This window comes from Neophocaena asiaeorientalis, unplaced genomic scaffold (assembly GCF_003031525.2).
Source record: "Neophocaena asiaeorientalis asiaeorientalis breed wild unplaced genomic scaffold, Neophocaena_asiaeorientalis_V1.1 scaffold484, whole genome shotgun sequence".
NCBI classification, from domain to species: Eukaryota; Metazoa; Chordata; class Mammalia; order Artiodactyla; family Phocoenidae; genus Neophocaena; species Neophocaena asiaeorientalis.
In genome coordinates this window covers 2,394,639-2,418,956 of record NW_020171830.1, presented here as the reverse complement: position 1 = coordinate 2,418,956, position 24,318 = coordinate 2,394,639, and the positions used below count along the sequence as shown (strand labels likewise).

At 37.2% G+C, this 24,318-nt stretch overlaps 1 protein-coding gene across 2 annotated transcripts in view; it reads left to right on the top strand.

Annotated features, from left to right (window-relative positions):
- VCL (vinculin) overlaps positions 1-24,318 on the top strand; it is a 99,877-nt gene that overhangs the window by 15,507 nt on the left and 60,052 nt on the right. For both annotated transcript variants that reach the window (XM_024740976.1, XM_024740967.1), the window contains exon 2: positions 17,498-17,568. In XM_024740976.1, coding sequence (XP_024596744.1) covers positions 17,498-17,568 — 71 coding nt within the window. The remainder of the gene's footprint in view (positions 1-17,497; positions 17,569-24,318) is intronic.

Here is a 24,318-nt window from a genome sequence, read left to right as displayed (position 1 = left end):
TGGATGTCAGGCAATGGAGGGATTTTAAGCTGAGGTATAACGTGGATAGCTTTGGGTTTTGGTAAGATATCCCTGGTAGTGGCGAGGAGATAGATTGGCAAGTGAGACACAGGAGCTGGAGAACCATCCATCTAAGATGGTAAAGGTTGCCTCAAGCAGTGGGAAGAAGGCAGATAAAGAGGGGCCAAATTCTAGAGACAGCCTCTTTATTACTTAATTTACATTTGGAGTCATAGTATTCTCAATGTCAAAAATACATCAGTAAAACAAATTATTTTATTTATCCTCAATTATTTTATTTATACTATGTGGTTATTACTCCCATTTTACAGGTGGGGTAACTAAGGCTCATAGAGCCTTGAGCTAGTAAGTGGCAGGACCAGAGCTTAAGTATTTTAATTATACAAATGAGATCACTTTGAAATGCAGGACAGAAAACCTAGAGTCCTTATCAAATTTAAAAGAAGTCAACAACGATTTTATTGACACAAGTTATACCCATACCTTTTTGTTCTCATGTGGACGCAAGAAAAATCTTGGAAAAAGACAAAGAAAAGATCAAATTGAAATTGGGAGCTCAAAGGAAGGTCTGTAAGGGAAGGGCTATACTTACCCTTGAACTCAGGTATGCCAGTGGTTTTTAATCGTTCCAATGTATATTCTGAGCTGGCATGGAAAGATATCCATGCTAAGATGTTATGCAAAAAACAGGAGGCGGATATGTTTAGAATGATCCCATTTTGTATTATTTTATATGTGAAAGAGCATATACTAAAATGTGGTGGGATTGAGTGGTGGGGTTTCAGGTTAAATTTTTTTGTTTTTCTTACCATAATTCATGTTTGTCTCCTAACAATAAACATGTACCACTTTTGAGGTAAAAAAATAAGTCCAGTGTTTTCCCACGTCTTTTTATTGTTATTATTTGCACTATTCTCACTGCCTGGAATTATTCTTCCTCTCATGTTAAAATGGGCCTAGTGTTGATGTCACTTTCTCTATGAAGCTCTGTCCAGGCTGCTTAGTTGAAATTAATGTCTCCTTTTGCTGTGTTTCCATGAGGCTTGACTATGTTTCCTATCAGACTCTACCATGAGTTAGAGCTACTATGTTCATGTCTGTTTGCACCCCTTCTTCCTCCAGCCCCACTCAGCTTCCAAATTTGAGTTCTAGAAAGCATGTAGTGCTTCCATCGAGTTGGATTACTCACACTTGATAGATACTTGAATGTTGAATTGGTTGTATTTGCAGCAGTGCAATTTTTTCCTCTGTCAGAACAAGGAAAGATAGATATAAATTGAGTCACAGTCAGCAGGGTGATTTTAAAATTCTCAAGGCAATGATATATCTAGGTACACTGGATGAATACTCTTTCCTAATTTGTGAAGGCTGCTGAAAATTCTCTGGAGTAAAAGGAGCCATAAATAAATAAACATCATCTCTAAAACTGCCATCTCTATTGCATCTCTAAAACCAAAACATGAAGGCTACATTTTACCTGATATATACCCAAGAACTCTTATCTTGGAACTGGAAATTCCAACGTAGGCTGTTTGTTTGAAAGCTTCCACAAAAAGGCAAATTCCTCAGTCTGCTGCAGTCATATACTCTACTGAAGGCTGAGGAATGGCAATGCAAAAATCATCTTTTCGGGCTTCCCTGGTGGCGCAGTGGTTGAGAGTCCGCCTGCCGATGCAGGGGGCACGGGTTCGTGCCCCGGTCCGGGAAGATCCCACATGCCGCGGAGCGGCTGGGCCCGTGGGCCATGGCCGCTGAGCCTGCGCGTCCGGAGCCTGTGCTCCGCAACGGGAGAGGCCACAACAGTGAAAGGCCCGCGTACTGCAAAAAAAAAAAAATCATATTTTCCCCCCTTCTTGTCTGGAAATTGACCTCTTTTATTACGTTCGTGAAATAAACTTTTTCCTCATCTTTTTTTCAAGTAGTATTTTGTTCATTCTTCCATATCTTTTTTTTTTCTCCTTTCTCAAAGCTACCAGCCTAGATTAGGCTTTAATATTTTCAGTTCTTGATAGTTATCTACTAATCTCTCATTCCCATCCATTATTGCCACATAAAGCTTCTAATACAACTCTGATCTCAACATTTTCTTCCCAGAAATTGGCACCTCCTCCCATTGTTTTCTAAATTAAATTCCTTTTTCTAGCTCTTTTTAAAAATTGAATCTTGCTATAATATTGTTAAAATTTAAGGTATACAATATTTCTTTGATACATTTATGTATTGCAATATGATTGCTGTTGTGATATTTATCACATTGTATAATTATAGTACAATATTGTCTATCTTATTCTAGCTCTTGAGGGCTATCACACGCTAGCCCTTTCTGTTCTTATTTCTCTGTGGAGTGGAGAAACCAGCCTATAGCCTGTGGGACAAATTTTGTACTGCCCAGGAGCTAAGAATAGTGTTTACATTTTCAAGTATTTGAAAAAAGTCAAGAGAAGAATAATGTTTTGCTGCACATGAAATTATATAAAATTGAATTTTTAATATCCATAAATAAAGTTGTATTGGAACACAGCCATGCCCATTCATTTACATATTTTCTGTGACTTTCACACTACAGTAGTGTTGAGAAGTTGTGGCAGAGACCATATGACCCACAAAGCCTAAAATATTTACTCTCTGGCCCTTTATGGAAAAAATTGCCAACCCTCAACCTAGAGTCATGGAGTTATAAAGTTGGAAATAAGATCTCAGAGATCTTCTGATCCAAGTCTCTCGTTTTAAAAATGAGAAAATGTATTCTCAGATGTAATCAACAGTATGTCTAAGGCAGGTACCTTTGGCAGTGGAAAAGCCAAAATCAGAATTCATTGCTGGTCCTACTCCACCATATTGCCCTTCCCATGAAGCCTGTACTAGCCCAGTAGGACTGCTGGCTCTTTCATGAACAAACTCCAGGTTGTCTCATCTCTGCCTCTATGTACATGCTGCATTTCCTTCCATTTAAGATGCCTTCTTCCCTCCAGAAATTTTATCTATGCCTTAAGGCTCAGCTCAAATACTGAAAACTGCCCTTATCTCAGCAACTGGTTGAGCTCTCTGTCCACATGCCCCCCGTAGTGCTAAGTTCTATCTCCCCGTTAGCACTCACCAGAGTCATTTATGTAGTTCTGATGCTATTCCAGGCCATAAACTTCCCAACTGTGCATCTTTATGTCACCTGAGGAAGTATCACCTGCACATTGCCTTACACACAGAATCTTAGGACATGATTTAAAGAATGAACCAATCTAAAAATGTAAGGATACCAGAGACACCTTCAAGATCTCTGGTTTACTTCTCTTCTATTAAAAAAGAAAGAGAAAGACTATAACACCACTGAGTAATCTTTTTTGATGGGATCAGCTATATAGAAGAATTTGTAGGGAGTTTACTTACACCATGTCCACCTAGCAATTGATGAAGTATATACACCCTGGAGAGAGAACTTGGATTTGTCCTAAGGAGGATTACCTAATTTTGTGATGATTATTTAAGCCTTTAGTATATTTGTTGATTGCTAGGCTTATAGAAACTACCTGCTAAGGTAGGAATTCACACAAATTCAACAATGAAATCCTTCCACATTCTCTGTCAATCTCCAGGGATTCTCTGCTGTTATACCTTCCACATAAACTCTCAGTTTGGGATGGTTTCCATCTATGAACTAAATATAGACTTGTATTGTTCTGTGATGAACCATTAGGAGTGAACTTGATATTAATAAGAACTGAAGATAAAAGGAATGTAATTTAGTGTTTAGGTGCATTGCCACCATTGTCTTTACTTTCCTTAAAACAATAACAACAACAAAACAAAGCCACCCCCCCAAATAAAAAAATGATGAATGGACTCTTATTATGCTGTAATTCTCTCAGTTCTAATTCTATTTCTTCCTTTTGCCCAACTGGGAGTAAGTTATCTAAGATGGTAGAGCCAGAATTTACTAAAGGTTTACTTGTCTGTGGCAACTGTTGAACATCTAGGCTGCATCATTGATAGTTTGTATTAGGAAGCAAGTGAAACAAAAGGAAATCAACTTTTAATATTCCTGTAAAAGTCTTTCTGTTGGTTAGACAGAGGGTATGTCTAATTTGTTAATGTTATAGAAGAATGGTGATGAAATGCAATCTGCAAAAGGCACAAACATGACTAGTATTGCTGGGGATGGTTGATAGCTTTTTTCTGTCTGTACATCTTAGTCAGTTTGGTCTGGATGTGCTGTAGCTGTTCTCTTATTTCACTTTTAAGCATGTTTAGAATTAAGTCTGTGTTCAGCGCATATGTAGTCACACTAAATTATATTTGTAGTTGTTGAGAAGAAAAAGTAAAAACATTAAGAAGAAAAGCCTAAAGGTAAAACTTTGGGGATTTTCTAGGTACCGTAAAACAGGAGTTTTTCCTATGAGCATTATAATTGGCAGCCTTAACCATTTGACACATTGTTATTACAAAATATTGAATTTCCAGTTCTGGCTGCTTGTAAGAAGTGTGTTTGTAGCTTGGGCTAAGAAATGGAGTAATTTTACTTATGGCCCTAATTTAATGGGTCAGAGTGTCTATTATAGCCTAGAGCCAAATTCAATTACTGTACTGCAAAAGTGACTCTGAATAATCTCCAATTAACAAGCAGGATGGTTCCCAACAGTAGTAACAATACTTACTTTTGCCATTGGGTTACTATTTCAAGTTTTGACCACACCTATTAAAAAAAAAAAAGGTTGCATTGTTAGTCCTGGTTCAATTTTGAAAGCTAATTGCAGCCAGGTTGACTAAGTTGATCATCTCTAAGCAAATAACAGTTAGGGAGCTTAAGCAGCTGAACCCCTAGTGAGCCTGACCCATGTTGTTGTGGAAACCTTCCAGCTTCTGGGAAGGAAAATCAAACAATTGGACATCAGTAGTTTAAACTGCATCTTGATGGTTTATATTTGCCCATTGTGAGCTTGAAGTTTTTATATTTGCCTGGTTGTGAGCTTGAAGTTTTCTTATCCTTCCTGCCATCTGAAAGTTCCAAAGAATTGTAAAATCATGCACTATTACAGCAGAAAACTTTAGCCATCATTAAATTTGTTTTCCTCATTTTTGAAAAACAGTGTAATGGCTTAGGATTAGAGCATGGATATGCTGAAGTCAACACCACTATCTGAGTGATTTTAGGCAAATCAATTAACCTCTCTGTGCCTCTGTTCTTCATCTGTAAAATGAGATAGTAGTGGTACCTCCCTCATAGAGTTGTTAAAAGGATTTAATGAGGTAATAAGGGGGCTCCTGACTTATAGCATGTGCCCAATTAAAAAAATTTTTTTTCCTTTTAAAGGATAAAATGGAAGTCACAAATGAGTACCGCAATGGCCGAGGGAAAGAAAACACGAGGGAAAGAAAACACGACTAATATTTATTTAGCACTGTTATCTTTCAGGCCGTGGAAGATGCGTATGTATTAGGTGATTTACATGTGTATTACTATATCCCTTAGCCATGAGAGTCATTTTACTTTTTCCATTTTACTGATAAGGAGACTGAAGCTTAAAGAGATTGTTGCTTGCCCCGGGACACAGAACTAGTAATAACAGAGCAAGGTAAGATTCATTGCAAAGCCCCAGTTCTTTTCCCACCACTCTATGTTACCTTCCAGGATGGGCCCTCCGTCTCAGTTTTCCAAACATAAAAATGGGCGATGTTTCAAAATTCATTGACAAATTAATTTGGAGTTATTTTTCCATAGGGACAGTGTTACAAACGATATGTTATATACCCAAGCTTATCTGCAAAAGCTGCAATGTAATTGAAATCCTTCACATTTGTGAACTAAATCTGTTAAGAAAAAAATGCATTTGCTAAAAGAAAGTGCGTCTAGCTATTAAAGTAGAAAAACAAGAAAAATAGTGTATTTTAAGTTCTGTGGAATGTTTGAGAAAAGCAGATTTGGTTAGAGGGCAGTGAGGAAGATAACAGACTGTTTTGATGCTGATGGGGCCTCTGGGATACTTATGGGACTAAACATTTATATAGCACAGAGACATCCTGCATTTGATAACACCTTAATAGTGTACAAACACATTTGCATGCATTGTTTCCTTATAATCATGTATGAGACAGGACAGATGGTAGAGTTGACCTAATTTCTCTTAGCAATATTTAGCTTTCTTTTTTTTTTTTAAGTTTTTAATCCATGATTTTTGTTTAATGGCCTTTGGGAGCCCAGCTAGTCACCTTAGTAGAGCCATAGAGGATTAGTTTATAGGTATGTTGAAGAAATAATGAAAATAAGAATGGAAGATCTTTCTGAGTTGATTGTGGGAGAAAGTGGGTGATGGGGAGAAGTTTCCTGTGCTGAGGATTTGCTTGCTTGTTAAATTGGTGGCCACCCAGAGCACAGGTGTTTGTGGTTGTGTCTACAGAAGAATCCTGAGTTGAGAGACAGAATAAAGTATTTGCAAATTGGAAGCCTGCCCACAGTATCTTCATAAATAGGGATCTGGTGAGCAGGGCTTCTCTGCTAACATTAATCTAGCCTTAATTGATAACACTCAATCTCCTGTTGCGTTAGAATAAGCAGCTGCTGCCAAGGCAGCTTAACACTAGTTGTAAGGAAAGTATGTTGCATCAAATGAGCTTGCTTGACATTAGAACTTGCCACCCATGTAGTTCACCTGCTCTTTAACCCATTTAATTGTGTTCTTATTGATGCACATTTAAGTTTTTGGCAGTTGGTCAAAATTTGAAGCTTTTAGGCACTGGTGGTGTCTCACTTTATAGATTGTTGTGTACCAAGAATATTGTTAGTACATTTTAGAAATTTAGCATATATTTTTCTGATTATGAAGGCATTGCATACTCAGTTTTAAAAAAATCTGGAAAGTTGGAGAAGGATTAAGAAGGAAATAAAAATCATCTGAAGGTCTACTCTCCATGTTGTAATTCCTTCCAGTCTTTTTTTTTTTTTGATGTGGCTATATATTGGGGAGAGAGTGGGGTGTTTCATTATTAGTGAAATAGCTGAGGCATAAGTAAAATTTTACATGACACTCATGATATTGCAGAGCTTGCCTCCTGTACTGTGCTAATTAAGAACGGAATCTTTTTGCTAAATCAGGTGGCACAAACTCAAATACCTGCAGGGTCAAATAGGTAATGAGTGAATCAGGTGGGTTATAGGGCACCAGGGAGTGGTAGGGACTGTGGTAAATTGAAAAATGCAGGCCCTGATTGAAGAAAACTGCTATCTTCATCTTATTGTTGCCATATGGAAACAGGGCCTAGTGTTACCAGATCTTCCTGATAGTCAATAAAATCTGGAAATCTCTATTTCTTTCAATGTGAAATTTCCCATTTAAAAAGAACACTGAGCAGGTCAAACAAAATAGGTCTGTGGGTTGCACTTGACCCATACACTCCCATTTTGTCATTCCTGACATAAATACTTCTCAGTCTTTCTCATAGTTCTCACAAGAGGAGTACTTTTAGAAAATATTTAGAGAGGAGCTGGATAAGGATTTTCTAAGAGTGGCTTTGCTGGCCTAGATCACCATTTCCCTAAGTATATCCTACAAATTCTAATTCCGCCATAGGTTAGTAGTTGTTAGAAAAGAATTCTTGGTCAAATGAATTTGGAAAATAATGGATTAAACAAAATTAAACTGATTTCTTGTCTGAAGGTTATCTTAGATCCTTAAATATACTAATATGCCTTGTAAATTCCTAAGAAGAGCATATAGCCCATAGACTCTATAGTTACAGTTTTCTCCGTATCTCTACTTATTTCTCCCACTACCCCCTTTGCCTCTTGAGGAAGAGTGGCTTTCTTTCTGGTAAAGGCTGATCTCTACCTACTCTTCACATTCTATCCCTGCCTCTTCAGAGACCTTGCTTCATAATCAGGGTCTTGTTTCCTGCCTCCCTTCTTTCACCCTATCAACATGCTTAATTTTCTCCTATTTAAACAAAATAATAGCCCTTTCCTTACACCATACACAAAAATTAACACCAAATAGATCATGGACCTAAATGTAAGAGCTAAAATTATAGAATTTTTAAAAAACAAAGGAATAAATCTTCGTGACCTTGGTTAGGCAAAACCTAAGATATTGTATCAAAAGCACAAGCAACAAAAGAAAAAAATAGATAAATTGAACTTCATCAAAATTAAAAACTTTTGTGTTGCAAAAGGCACTATCAAGAAAACAAAAAGACAACTCACAGACTGGGAAAAAGTATTTGCAAAAGACACATCACTTAATTAAAATATGAGTAAATGGTTTATTTATTTATTTATTTATTGGCTGCACTGCTTGGCTTGTGGGATCTTAGTTCCCCTCCCTTGGCAGTGAAAGCGCAGAGTCCTAACCACTGGACCTCCAGGGAATTCCCCTGAGTTAAGGGTTTAAATAGACATTTTTCCAAAGAAGATATACATATAGTCAATAAGCACATATAAAGATATTCAACATGATTAGCCATTAGGAACATGCAAATCAAAACCACAGTGAGACACCACTGCACTAGAATCGTTATAGTAATAAGAAAGGCAGATAATAACAAGTATTGCCAAGGATGTGGAGAAATTTGAACCCTCGTACATTGCCTGTGGGAATGTTAAATGGTACAGCCTCTTTGGAAAACAGTCTAGCTATTTGTCAAGTGGTTAAACATAGAGTTACCATATGATCTAGCAATTCTACATCTAGGTATATGCTCAAGAGAAATGAAAACCTATGTCTACACAAAAACATTTACACTAATGTTCATAGTAGCATTATTCAAAATAGCTAAAAAGTGGAAATAATCCAGATGTCCATCAGCTGATGAATGATAAACAAAATGTAGCATAACCGTACAATGGCATATTATTTGGCAATAAAAGGCAATGAAGTACTGATGCATGCTACAACATGAAAGAAACCTTTCATTAGAGACCACATATTGTATGATTTCATTTACATCAAATATCTAGAATAGACAAATCTATAGAGACAAAGTAGATTCGTGGTTGCCTAAGGCTGGATGGAGGTGGGGAAAGGCTGGGGATAAATGAAGGGGGTGGCTGCTAATGAGTTTCTTTTTGGGGTGATGAAAGAGTTCAAAAATTGATTGTGGTGATGGTTGTATAACTCTGTGAATATACTAGAAACCTCTCTAGCAGTTGACACTGTTTTTCACTTTCTTGAAATTCTATTCCTTTGGCTTTCATGACACACAGTTCTACCATTCCCCCTGCCCCGCTCAGACATTCCCTTCTCGGCTCTTTTCATCTGCTGGTTCTTCCAGCAGCCGCAATCTATTCTTCAGCCCAGGCAAGTAAACGGAGGAACCATCTCTATGATTCCTTCTCTAACATTTCCTTATCTCCATCTGAACATCCCATACCTTCTGATTAGTTTCTTTCTCAGAGCTGGCTTTCTTCCTCCATTGCATGTATTACCAAGTCACTTGCGTCAGGAGTCTGGGTGTCTCCATTACCCTCTATGTGGACTGAGTGTCATGTAGATGGATTTCTTACATCTACCCTCATATCCATCCATACTGCTGCTGCTTTAGTTCATCTTTCACTAAGACTCTAAGCTCCATGAAGTCAGGGGCCATGTATATTTTTTTCATCACTGTCTTAATACTTAGCACTGGTGTGTTATATAAATATTTGATTGAATAAATGAACTAACAAGTGAACTTGTATTCCTAGTTTTCTTCCCTCTGTTCCATTCTTGCTGCTGAGTTTATCTTGTTGAAATGTAAACCTAAGAATGTCTTTTGCTTAGAACCATGAAATAATTTCCCACTGCTTAGAGAGTAAAGTCTAAGCACGCTGCACACAGGGCCCTCCCTGATGTGGCATCTTTTTGCTTCTTCAACTTCCTATTCTCTATACCTCTTCTCCACCCAATACCCTGTGTTCCAGCCAGGTGGGTCTGTGTTCCCTGAACTGGCCATACTTTCACATATGCTTCTCCACTATTGGAAACCTCTCGTTTTTTCCCCAAGTCCCATTATTCCTGGAGAACTCTTATCAGCCTTCCTAGAGTTTCTTTTCCTCTGTGAAACTTGGATATAACTCTTGTTAGAGCATTACCCTGTGTTACAATGATTTATTTAAGCATTTGTCCTGTCTGTGAAGGGCGAGGCCTGAGTCTCACTTATTTTTTGTATTCCCATCACACACAGTTTTGTACATAGTGCCTACCACATGGGAAGTTCTCAATAAGTGTTTGATTAAATGAATGAGTGAGTTGGAAATCAGAACAACTTAGAGAGTCCTGGTTTTTCTGGTATATATGGCTTTTTTAAACACTTGGCTCTGGTGTGTCCTCTGTGAATGATACAAAAGGTACCAGTGAGGGGGTGGATAGATCACAAGTCCATCACCAAGCACTGCAGGAAAACAACCAAAAGTGTTGCTGATGTTGGGTCACATACATTATTATTTTCCTTGTATGACCCACATGTGGTACTGGACACAGCTGCCTATCAGAATGGCTGTTCAGTATAATAGATTGATACTTATGCCATAAGAAACGCTGATTTGAGCCAAACTAATAGGCAGATGGATGCACACTCCCTTGTCTGGTCATAATCAGTTGGTCAGTCAGTTGATCTCAGCTTGGCTTGGCCTACTGTAATTTTAAGTTAGGCTTACATTTTCATCATTTGTATCTTCTTGTCTAAATACATTAGCAACTTCTGTTGATTACCATCTCCCTGCCACCTTTTTAACATAATGTTCTATAGTTAACACTTATACTCTACAAATCGCCAACACAAGTCCTCCCTGCTGTGTTTTGTCTTCCTGTTTTCTTATACGTGGTCTAGCTAAGGGAGACACCTACATTAACATATTTTTTAGTCTGGGTAGTGACTTGAACCAGCCAAGCTTTTTTTTTTTTTGCTGGAAAGAAACCAAGTCTCTCTACTGAACTACTGAACCAAATCGAGTAGATTGTGATAAAAGGAGTAATAACAACAGCAGAAGACAAAAGGCCTCTCACATAGAATTTTGAACTAAAGTCATGTATTGAACAAAAGATATTTAAATTAACTACGGAACAAAGTAAGAGCTCTTCAAAAGAAACATCTTCCTGCAAAGCCCCCTAAAAATGCCCCCAGGCCTTTTACTCATTCACTACCATTATTTCAGTTGTATGTCTAAGGATGCTTTATTTCTTATCTCATTCTCTTCCCACCACCTAGCAGACACATAGTTGGCACTTACTGCCTGTTTATTGAATGAATGGAATTGGGCCTCAGGAGTTAGATGCAATTCTCTGAAGAAGAAAATAAAAGATATAATTTTAGCAGTGAATAGAACCAACAAATCTGAGTTTCAGCAATGGAATAAAGTTTGGAAGCAATAAAATGTATTTACTGTAAAGTTAGATTACTTTGAAAGGGTTGTTGTTAAATGCTGACCTGGAAAAGCTGCTGAGAACTTAAGACTATAACTAAGACCTATTTGTCATTCTTTTCTCTGCGTTTTTTTAAGCCCTTTAACATACAGGTCTTTTTTTTCAGAGGGAATAAGACTTATTGTAAGGTTAAAAAAATCAGGCATCAACTTTAGTTTAATCTCATACTCATAAAACATACAGATAAAATGTGTAGGAAGTGAGAGCTTTTAAATTTTGTATTTATTGATCGTTTTATACCTTGTTCTTCAAAAGAATTTGAGGTAGAAAATGAGGACTTAAGGTAGAAAATATAAATTTAAAAGTAAGTTTTCTTCATCAGAGAGCTAAAAGGGAGTTTGGCCAACACACAGTAGACGAGTAAGAAGACCTGCAATGAGATCATGTAGTATAGAAGAAATAAATGAGTAATCAAATGATTTATTTGAGGTTACATAGCTGTTTATTAGCTAAGCTGGAACTAGAAATCAAGTCACCAAATTCCCATACATGTGCTCTTAACATGTATGTAGCAAAAACATTTGGCTTAACTAGCCAAGAATTTTGATGACCTGGTGCTGCACAGGTTCAAGAAGTATTTGTCAAGTTGATCACTTCCCGCTTGTTTGCAAAGTTGTGGCCTGTACTAGGAAATCATATGCTTCCCCATACTAAGGTTGACCTCCAAGAATAATGTTTTTCCACAAGCCGTGAAGATTCCTGCTAGTTAACAAAGAGCATTTTGTGAATTCCTTTCTGAATTGCTCTACTCTTTTTATTTGGAAAAGATGGCTGCTGTAGAAACTTTTTGTTTTGATAGTGTGGGGAGAGCGAAGGAAAGCGCATTTCCTGTCATCTCCTGGTCCAGCTCTCCTCAGTAGGTTTTGCCAGCTAGAAGATGCCTTTCTGGTCCTGCATATCCTTAGAAACTGGCTTCTTTGGAAGTTCTTGACTTGATACTTGATACAGCGATAGAACACTGAATTGAAAAGATCTAGATCTAGAACAAAGGATGACAGCCTTTGAATAAATGGGCAGGTTAAGTTACATAATCCTCTCTGCCTTCCCTTAGCACACAGAGCCCTTCCCAGGCTGACTCCAGCTTTCCTTTCTAGCCTCATTTCCTTTGCTGAAGGCACACCAGCCTGTTTTTCTTGTCTAGTCAACCGTGTGCTCAAACACATTTGAGGCTTGGACTGTGCTCTTCTTTGTGCTTGGGCTGTCTGATCCCTCTCTCCTCCATGTGGCAACTGCTGTCTCTCTAGGCCCAGCTCCCTTCTTCTCTGAAGACACCACGTAGCAAAGGTAAAAATCAAGGTTAATCTAGCAGCCATGTGAAGAGTGAATTAGAAGAAGGAAGTTTGGAGGCAGGAAGACCAGTTTTAGGACACAGTGCAAGTCCCATAGACCTGAGCTGTCCAGTATTGTAGCACGTGTGGAATTTAAATTCAAATTAAATGAAAGAAGACAACCTGAAAAGGCTATATATTGTATGATTCTAACTATATGAGGTTCAGGAAAAGGCAAAACTATGGAGACAGTAAAAAGATCAGTGGTTTTCAGAGGTTTGGGGTGGAGGGATGAATAGGCAGAGCACAGGATTTTTAGGGCAAAACCCTGTGTCATACCATGATCATGGATACCTGTCATTATACATGTGTCCAAACCCATAGAATGTGCAACACCAAGAGTGGAATGTAATGTAAACTATGAATTTGGGAGTGATTATGATGTGTCAATGGTAGGTTCATCAGTTGTAACAAATGTACCACTCTGGTGGGGGGCATTGATAATGGGGGAGGCTATTGGTATGGGGTCAGGGAGTATATGGGAAATCTCTGTATCTTCTCAATTTTGCTGTAAACCTAAAATGGATGTTTAAAAAATAGTGTTAATAAAAAAGATTAAAATTAATTAAAATTAAATAAAAGTAATAATTCAGTTCTTCAGTTGCACTAGCCATATTTCAAGTGCTTAGTAGCCACAAGTGGCTAATGGCTACTGTATTGGATAGTACAAATTAAATAGAACATTTCCATCATAACAGAAAGTTCTGTTGGACAGCATTGCCAAAAATCGATTCTCCAAGTAAAAATGGCATTCATTCTACATAGTCACGTTTTATGTGTTATGCCTTAAAAACAGGACCATTCATTGTGTGTAACCTAATTACAGGCTGAGTATATTGAAGATCAAAGCGACTGTGGATACTATCACTGCAGTTATGAATGCAGCTTAGAATAATAAATCAGATTTAGTTCACATCACTTAAATACTTAAAAATAGTTTTAAAATAAGTAGCCCTTGGGCTTCCCTGGTGGCGCAGTGGTTGAGAGTCCGCCTGCCGATGCAGGGAACATGGGTTCGTGCCCCGGTCCGGGAAGATCCCACATGCCGCGGAGCGGCTGGGCCCATGAGCCATGGCCGCTGAGCCTGCGCATCTGGAGCCTGTGCTCTGCAACGGGAGAGGCCACAACAGTGAGAGGCCCGCGTATCGCAAAAAAAAAAAAAAAAAAAAAGTAGCCCTTGAGTATGTTTTTATTTTCTATTTCTGTTTCCTCACCAACCCCCTACCTTTACAAAAGAGACCTAAAATAGTTAAATAGAATTCATTCGTTAGTAATTACCTCTACTGGGGTCAGAATAGTTGCTATTGAAAAACTGTTTCAGTGGTTTTGCCTGGTTTACTCATGATTGTTTTATCCTTTCATGTTAAATCTTTGCTATACATCAGCCTTTTAGCATTGCTGCTTTTGAAGACATTTTACTTAATTGACCTACGTGTTATTTTAAATTTTTCTTTCTGTCAGTCCACTCCCCAACCCCTACTTCACCCATTTCAAGAGCAAGTCCCATTAGCTCTTCCTCCAAAAGAACTAATTCTCCATGTCCACTTTTGCGTCTTATTTTAAGTCACTACCATCATTCCCCTGGACAACTACAGTAGCTTCCTAACTGGTCACTCTGCTTCTCCTTGCTTGCTAAGATCACTTCTCCTTATAACAGGCAAAATGACCTTTAAAAAAAAAAAATTCATGTCAGTCTCTTGTTTAGCACTCCTGCTTCCTGTTGTACTTAGGAAAGATTCCAAACACCTTAACTTGGCCTAAAAGGCTCTTTTGTGATATGACCATTGCCTTCTTACCCAACCTCATCACCACACCTACCCCCCTCACTGAGCTTCAGCCACTCTGACCTCCTTAAGGCTCTTTTAGTACACCCAAACTTTCCTGCCCTTGGGCCTTTTTCTTGCTTCTCCCTCTTGATTGTTCTTTCCCAGCTCTTGCATGAGTAGTTCCTTTTCAGCTTCAGAATCTCAGCTCCAATGTTACTTCTTTGTCCACTGTTTTTTTTTTTTTTAATTGGATTGTTTGTTTATTGAGTTTTTAAAAAAATTATTTATTTTTATCTTTGGCTACATTGCGTCTTCGTTGCTGTGCAACAGGCTTTTCCTAGTTGTGGTGAGCGGGGGCTATTCTTTGTTGCAGTGGGTGGGCTTCTCATTGTGGTGGCTTCTCTTGTTGCGGAGCATGGGCTCTAGGCGTACGGGCTTCAGTAGTTGTGGCACATGGGCTCAGTAGTTGTGGCTCATGGGCTCTAGAGCGCAGGCTCAGTAGTTGTGGCTCACGGGCTTAGTTGCTCCACGGCATGTAGGATCTTCCCGGACCAGGGCTCAAACCCGTGTCCCCTGCACTGACAAGTGGATTCTTAACCATTGCACCACTAGGGAAGCCCTGTCCACACTTTTTAAAGTAGGCCCCCCTCTACTCCTACCCCATACTCTTTATAGCATCATCTTTACTATTACCTGGAATGATTTTGTTTATTTATTTACTTGTGTGCTCTCTCTCTGTCTACTCCCACTGGAATATAACTTCCATGAGGGAAGGAAACTTATTTTTACTCCCGTTCTGTCTAAAGTACCTGGAACAGTGACTGGCACATGTAGTTGCATTCAATAAATGTTTAATAACACTGAATAACTGAATACTTTCTAAAGGAGATATAAAGGGAACTCTTCCCCACTCGCCTGGCTTGCACACTCTCTCTCTCTTTCTCTCTACCCCTGTCTCTCTTTGGCTCTCTCTATATATGTACATGTGGTGTGTAAAATAAAAGGAATTGCCGTTGCTCTAAGTGTGAATATCTTTGTAGACCCTTTATGCTTAGTATGAACGAGTGACTGTTGCTGCACTTCATCTTTTCCTTCATGAAGTCATGGCCCACAGCTTTTTGAATGGCTGATTTTTGTTAGAAACTATGGTGAACAATACATCTGGAAATATTCTGTCATGTTTTGATCTGAGAAACTCTAGAGAACCAGCTGCTGATTTGAAAGGGTTTTATTATGATACAGACAGTCCATTGTCTACAAAAGCACTGGCTATTACACAGTGGTATATGTGTCTTGCTTTTTTCTGAGCTATTAACTTTAGAGAAAAAACTTGTATTTATTAACTCATGCCTGACTGGTATTCCCTGAGAATAGTTTGTTGTGTTATTTGCTTTAGCTGCTTTACTGTGCATTTAGGAATTTTTTAAACTCGTTTTTCTTCTTTAAACTCAATAAAAGTTAAACGGTTAAATAATAGGATTGCGATACTTTCCATTCTGGGTTTTAAAAATTTCACAGATTTCTGCATTAAAATGTGGTTTATATTTATGATTTAATATTCCTAAATAGCTTTATATTGATAAAAGGGTGAATTTCACTATTCCTTATATTAAGGTTTGCTTCTTTTAGAGTGCTTTGTAATACATGATATAGTTAAAGAAAAATTGACATCCAAGCCCTACATAGGAATGATTTTAAAGAAAGTGAGGATGTATACCATTTGTGGTATAATAAATACATGTGCACATGCACACAATCCGGTTAGTGTGGCAGTATTTTGATATGTTTTTAAAATTTTTTGCCATTACTTTTGGGGAAGATTTATATAAAATGATAGATAATTAATAAAATTTTTAGGTAGGAAATAACTACACTTAAGTAACCAAGAGTAACATTTTAATGTTACATTTTAAATTATAAAAATTATTTATACACATTTCAGAAAATTAGAAAACAGGAAATACAGATACAAATTCACTCAAAATTTTGTAAGCATTAATAAATACATTTTGTTTTATATTCTTTCAGTATTTTGCCTTGTACATAATGAGTTTTGGGTTTGTTGTAATCATAGTGTATTTATTATTTTTTATTCCTCCTTTTAAACGAAGTATAATGTCATAAACATTTTCCCATAGTGCTGAGTCTTTACAACCATTGTTTTAATGGCCCTGTAGTACTAAGTCTAAAGATATATCTTAATTTACTTAATTGTTTCTCATTGTTGGTAAGTTATTTTGAAAATGTTTTTGCTTTTTTAACTAACATGATAGTGAATATTTTTGTAAATATTGTGATTACCACACTTGGTATTATTGCTTATAGGGTGTATTCTCATAAGTGGAATTCCTAGATAGGATGTTTTTGTCTGTTAACACATACTAGCAAATGATTTTCCAAAGAGAATATACCAGTTTACATTGCTACCAGCAGGGTGTAAAACTATTCCATTGCAACATTTAGCATTATATATTATTTCTTTTTAAGGTGCTCTATGATTAGGGAAAACATGTTGATTACTAGTTAAGTTGTGTACTTTCATATGTTTGGTTTCTAGTTTCAGAGTTATTGTTTCACATATTTTTCCAGTTCCAGTAATGTCAATTTTTTTCTGAATAGACATTTTAGCTTACCTAACTGGATTCATGTACTTCATGTACTCTTTCAGAGATGTAGCAGTTTGTGATTAAACAGAAATACACACAAACATATATATTCTCAATGATGAATTTTTTTTTTCTCACTGTGCTCAATGATGCCTTCAAATTAGTTACTCTGGAACAGGGTTAATACATTATGTTTGCACTCTATATTGTTATCCAAGTGTATTATGGAAGCATATGTGGGAGCAATCTTGATAATTTCAAAAAATCCAGAAATTTTCTTCAAATCTATCATTTTCAATGATAATGTGTAATGTATGTTTCAAATATGTTTAAATAATAGTTTCAAAAGTCTGAGAATTTAAATTTGACTTGTGAATCGTTTTTCCCTGTAGGTTGGAAAAGAGACTGTTCAAACCACTGAGGATCAGATTTTGAAGAGAGATATGCCACCAGCATTTATTAAGTAAGTAATTAAAACATTCTTCTATTGCTAAGCAGAATAATCCTCTTGTTAGGAAAGGAAAAATACTGACTGTAGGAGCAATTTTTTTTTTTTTTAAATATAAAGCTCTGTTTACAGTTGAAATTTTAATTTTTCATTTTTCAGCAGTCAAATTTCCTACTGTTGATTTTATTCATTGGTGTTAGGCATTTTTGACATAATTTTTAATCAAACTATGACTTCTGAATTTTGTTTTTCAGAATGGAAAGGATTCAGAAACATTCTGACCTTAGCATGCATGAGTCTGGATTGTGTACTAAATACCTTTGCTTGGAGATAACAGTGGATACAAACTTAAAAAAAAAATGTGTTTTGTCACATATTTCAGTAGCGTTTTAAATTTAAGTTATATTTACATATCACTTAATACTCCTACAAATAATTGCTGGACATTTTGGCCTATCCTATGTAAAGTAAGCAGAGATACTAACTTTTGATTAGTTAAAGCTTCTCAGGTTCTTGATTATGTTGTCTTTGATTAATGACTTTGTTTTTTATGGCAGTCACGTCCTAAGTAAAAGTAAAGCCTGATGCAGAAGACAAAAAAAAAAAGTAGAACCTCTACAAATCAATAAGAGAAAGAGATAAGTCTATTCAGTTTTAAAAAACAAGGGCAAAGAATTTGAATAGGCACTTCAAAAGAGAGGAAATCCAAATGGCCAGCAAACCTGTGAGAAGGTGCTCTATCTCAGTAGTCATCAGAGAACTGCAAATTGTTCTATTATAAGCTCCTAAATTAAGAAGTCTGATAATATCAGTTGTTGGTGTGGATGTGGAGCAATTGGGACACTGCTGCTGGGAATGTAAATTGGTGCAGCCACGTTGGGAAACAGTTGGGCATTAGTAAAGTGGAAAATAGGCAATTTCTCTGCCTCCCAGTATGTTCCCTAAAGAAACTTATGCCCATGTACACTAGGATCCATATACAAAAATACTGATATCAACATTGTTCATGATGATACCACTGGTCTATCTACAGTAGAATGGATAAAAATGATCATGCTATAGTCAATCAATTGGAATATTAATCAGTAATAAAAAGGAATGAGAATATTTCATTTTAAAATGGTTAATTTTATGAATTAAAAAAAGAATGAATGAATCTGAAAAATAATTAAGGGAAGTGAATGATAGAGATATAGATATGTAGGTAGGTTCCATTTATTTAAAGTTCAAAAACAAACTGTTGTTTAGGGATGCCTATTTATAAGGTAAAAAGATAAAAACAAATAAGGAAATAATGAACACAGAAGTCTGCATAGTGGTACTCCGGGACGAAGGAAGAGGGCTGTACTTAGGGAGAGGCATGCAGGGGCTTCTAAAGTGGTAATAATGTTCTATTTCTTGATTTAACTGTTCAGTTACATGAGTGGTTGTTTTATAATCACTCATTATATTATATATATGTTTTGTGCAATTTTCTGTATGTATGTTATATATCACAATTTAAAATAAAGCAAAAAGTGTTCCTTTATTTTTATCCTCCTTATGGTCTATTATTTTCATTGAACAGATGAGAATTTCACCCATATTGGTATCTTCTTATTTCTAACTTACTTTAGTGGGTGCTTCTACAGAACTGTTTATGTTAATTCTGCAAAATGTTCATGTGTCAGGAAGTAAGGTACCAGAAGCATCTGTTTTTTGCAGAGACTGTTTTGTGGGAGTCTCTTTTTAAACTTGCCCTCTTTGGACTTGGTGGCATCCTGGGTTTCTTCCAGCTCTAACCAGTATGAGCCTACTTTATTGATGTGCCATTTCATCAGCATGGTAATATTAAGAGTCCTATGCTGTCAGTTAAACATAGTGTAATTAAACTTGCATTTAGTGTACATTAAAAACACAGCTCTAGCTTGTACCCATTTGCCCCTCACCCCCTGGAAGGTACAGAGCATGGGGAGATAGTGTGTAGGGAGATTCAATATCAGGGAAGTATGTATATGTATAGCTGATTCACTTTGGTATAAAGCAGAAACTAACACACCATTGTAAAGCAATTATACTCCAATAAAGATGTTAAAAAAAAAATATCGGGGAAGTTGGACTTGATGACCCTATAAAAAGTTCCTTTTAACCCTTCACATTCAAGCCTATGAATATCATTTGACTGGTAAATGAATTTCTTCAGGAAACTCATTTCTGCTTATTCCCAGAAATATACCTTTGAAATATGCTATGTGCTCTCTCACAGGCTTCCTTGGGGACTTAGAAAAATTAAGGAGTACCCTAGTTGTGATGATATTTTCAGAAAAGTGGGTAACTTTAAAACAAAACAAAACCTCATTGATCACCCTTGGTGGTAACTAGGACACCAGCCCCTTACTCTGGTAATGGGAAATTTAAAAGAGGCATTTGTCCTATCTTTCCAGAGGTTCCTCAAAAAATTAAAAATAGATATATCACATGATCCAGCAGTTCCACTTCTGGGTATTTATTTATTTTAATTTAAAAATTTTATTTATTTTTATTTTTGGCTGTGTTGGGTCTTTGTTGCTGTGCGTGGGTTTTCTCTAGGTGTAGCAAGCGGGGGCTACTCTTTGTTGCGGTGCGTGGGCTTATTGCAGTGGCTTCTCTTGTTGCGGAGCATGGGCTCTAGGTGCGGGGGCTTCAGTATTTGTGGCCCTTGGGCTCCATAGTTGTGGCTTGCGGGCTGTAGAGTGCAGGCTCAGTGGTTGTGGCGCACAGGCTTAGTTGCTCCGTGGCGTGTGGGATCCTCCTGAACCAGGGCTCAAACCTGTGTCCCCTGCATTGGCAGGTGGATTCTTAACCACTGCACCATGAGGGAAATCCCTGGGTATTTATCTTAAGGAAATAAAATCACTTATCTTGAAAAAAATATCTGTACCCCATGTTGATTGCAGCATTATTTACAATAGTCAAGATATGGAAGCAACCTAAGTGTCCATCAATGGGTGAATTGATAAAGGTGTGATATATATATATAATATATTATTCAGCCATAGAAAAGAAGGAAATCCTGCTGTTTGTAACAACATGGATGGACCCTGAGGGCATTATGCTAAGTGAAATAAGTTGGAGAAAGACAAATACTATATGATTTATATGTAGAATATTTAAAAAAATGAATTCATAGGTACAGAGAACAGGTGGGTGGTTGCCAGAGGTGGGGAGGTGGGGGGGTGTGCAAGATGGGGAAGGGAGTCAAAAAGTACAAACTTGCAGTTATAAATAAGTCATGAAGATATAATATACAGCATGGTGAATATAGTTAATAATACTGTATTATATATTTGAAAGTTGCTGAGAGTAGATCTTTTTTGCAGTACGCGGGCCTCTCACTGCTGTGGCCTCTCCCGTTGCAGAGCACAGGCTCCGGACGCGCAGGGTCAGTGGCCATGACTCACGGGCCTAGCCGCTCCGAGGCATGTGGGATCTTCCCGGACCGGGGCACGAACCTGTGTCCCCTGCATTGGCAGGTGGACTGTCAACCACTGTGCCACCAGGGAAGCCCTGCTAAGAGTAGATCTTAAAAGTTCTCATCACAAGAAAAAAAAAATTGTAACTATCCTTTCTCTCTTGGGCATACTTTATTTCACAGTAACCTAATAGCTCCAGTTGATGGGGGAAATTCTAACCAATAAAAGTGGAATAAATGACAGAATTAGAAAGTCATAATTATGCAGTGTTTAATGAAACCACTGATTTAGGTAAGGATCATTAATGGATATGAAACCATTCAGAGGTTTTAACCTTTATCATGCCATTCAGGGAGAACCCTGGTCACCTTGAGGAGTCAGGGAAAAACATTGTGTTATGACCAACTGAAATATGTACGGAGCAGTGTTTAAAAAGTACACGACTTAATATGCCACACTCTGAAATGTTACCTGAAAATAGCCTGGAGTACAAAAACAATATGGCTGTTATTATCAAACAAATTTGGGGGACGAATAAGTATTCTGCAGTTTAAAACATGAGGGCTCTTTATGCTTTTCTTTAGAATGCAAAATGAAGCAAAAAATAACTTTACTAGGATGGGGAAGGGACAGAGAGGGAAACAGATGGAAGCAATTAATGACATCCTTGGAACTGTTGAGTAGTACATTCTTTTGGGCTGTTTGGTTGATGTTTGGAAGTCTCCAGGGCATGACAGACTGATGCTTCTGCTGTCTCTACTTTGACAAGGACTTCTAAATAGTGTCTGCTTTGACAACGCTAAAAAATAAGTTTAAAAATTTATTCTTGGATCAATCTCTACTCCTAGAATGTTAGAATGTCAGGGCTAGAGAAAACAGAAGACTGTTGATCTCTAGATGGATTTATACATAAGCAATCTGATGTAGATTTAGAAATTTTTCAGGGAAGGATATGTCATTTTCAGAATTTTTGATATTTTCAGGATTTGGGGGGGGCTCTCAAAATCAAATCATAGTCTATTTGTGTGACTGGCAATTAAGGGCATGTTGGAATGTTGGAGAATGGTTTAATATCAGTTAAAGATCATACATTTGGGTTGTAACTGTTGATGAGGGACTCCAATGCTTGGGCAATTCCTTACTGTAAAAGTGAGGGCCATTTTAATATAGAACAAGATTTGCATTGTCACAGGAAGGCTTTCTCTTGGGTGGAGCAAAAGTTATCTGATCCCTGATTGCACTGGCAAATAGAGTTTACAATTTACTAATTTTACCAGATTGCATTAATAGCCACAGTGTTGCACAAGAGGTGTAGGGTTGCGTGATGATTGCCACAGAAACTGCTGTGATCTTTATAGACTTCAGGAGTGCCACGGTCATGCTGTACTGTTAAAATAGTGGTTAGACTCACCCTATAAGAAGTCATTTGTTCCTTTAGAGACTGTCAGCAGGAGATTCAGCTACTGTTCTTTGTGTTTGTACTTTGCATCATTGTCATCAATCATTATCATCAGGCAGCTGCAGCAGCTGTAATAGTTATGTGCGATTTATTAATGGGCTAGACACACTAATTGGTTAATAGAATATTTATTGATTGCTTTCTATGTGTCTAGTATGCTAAGTGCTACATAGAATAGCAGTTTTTAATCGTCCTTATTATGAATGATCACTTGTAAGATGTATTACAAGTTATTTATTAATAGTAATAAAGTGCCAAAGTTTGCAAATGCCTTATTTAAAAAAAGTAAATTGAGCATATTCAAGATCACATATATAATAACATTCCTCTCATTCCCACTCACTAGGTTTTGTTGTTTTCCTTTTAACTTTTATTGAAATATAATATATTCACTGGCTTTTTATTATGCTTTCTTTAGTGCAGGAGAAATTAGTGGAAATATCGCTGTTGCGGCTGGAAATTGTGCATAATCACAGGTACACCCAAAGGGGTAGGTCATATATTGAGAGTTTTATTCTTCTGTGTATCATGGAGGCACTAAGGTGAACTGCTGCTACAGAGAGATTTTTAAGAAAGTGCTTTAAGAAATTTCAAATTGAAGAGCTGTAAAACAGACTGACTTTATAATAGGAGAGAAGGAGTGCTGTCATTGTAGGTAGGAATAGTAGAAAGAGGCTCATTTAGGAAGTTGGACTTGGGAGGACAGATGTAGGGAAAAAGGAAAGTACTGGAAGTGGGGACAGGTGTGGGAAGAAAGGAAAATACTCCAGGTGGAATGAGCAGCATGAGTCAGTCATGGGGGCTTTGAGGAGAGGAACAGTCATGGTGGGGGTGGTAGGAACTAAGCTTAGGTAGTTGGGTCAGATGATGAAGCCCTTGAAAGCCAGGCAGAGGAACTTGGAATTGGGTGGTAGGGAAGCTTTGCGCTTCTTGAGCAGTAACTCAAATGACAAGATGAAGGTGGTTTTTCAGGAAGAGTCATAGCCAATACAGGATGAATAATAGGTGCTAGTGAAGGAGAGTAAGTTGTGTGTCAAACTGACCAGATTCATTTCCTGTCAGCAGGGATTTGCTTCAGGCTGATTTCTTAATAGGTAAAAAATGTTTGTGGCAAACTATTTTCTTAGCCTCGGAAAAACTGCTATTGCAGTATATGGTGGAATTTCATTCTTATTTCTGCAATGGAGCAGAAATGGATAAGGAAGGCAGTTCTTGGCCCATATCCAGGGGTGTTTAGTATCTGAATGTATCAAAAGGTGTCACTTGTGAGGTGGTCTCGTGGTATGAACTCCTTAAAAAGGGCATAAAGCGCTTTGTCTGTTGGCAGGCAAATAGTTTCATTTTAGAACTGTGAAGTGTCGCCACTCTGTCTCAGTGCTGCTCTGAACAGTCTGCTTGAAATCATCAAAACTTGGATTGATTCACCAGTTTGGACTATTTTTGAAACATATTGTAATGTCTAAGCCTATCAAATAAAAGAATGTTCCTAAAATACTTTGTGAAAGGGTGTATGTAGTGGCAATCTACATGATTGCCATTAATCATATTTCCTAGGAAATTGCCATGTTTTAACCCTTAAACTTTATTAGTTAAGCACAATTATGGTCTGTATTTGTACAATTTTACCTTGACTGATATTCATGTACAAAGAAGAAATTTTAAAAGGATTTAAACATGCTTACACTTAATATAGATTTCTTTTGACTTAAAGTAGTAGTGTCATGTTTTTAGATCATAAGCCCTCACATTTAGCTTTTTTCTTTGCTTTTGATCTTGAACAATCAGAATAATTTGTGATGAAATTTGAATTTTCAAACACGCTTTTTGGTGAAAGTGGCCAGAATATCTTTTTTTTTTTTTTTTTTTTTTTTTTTT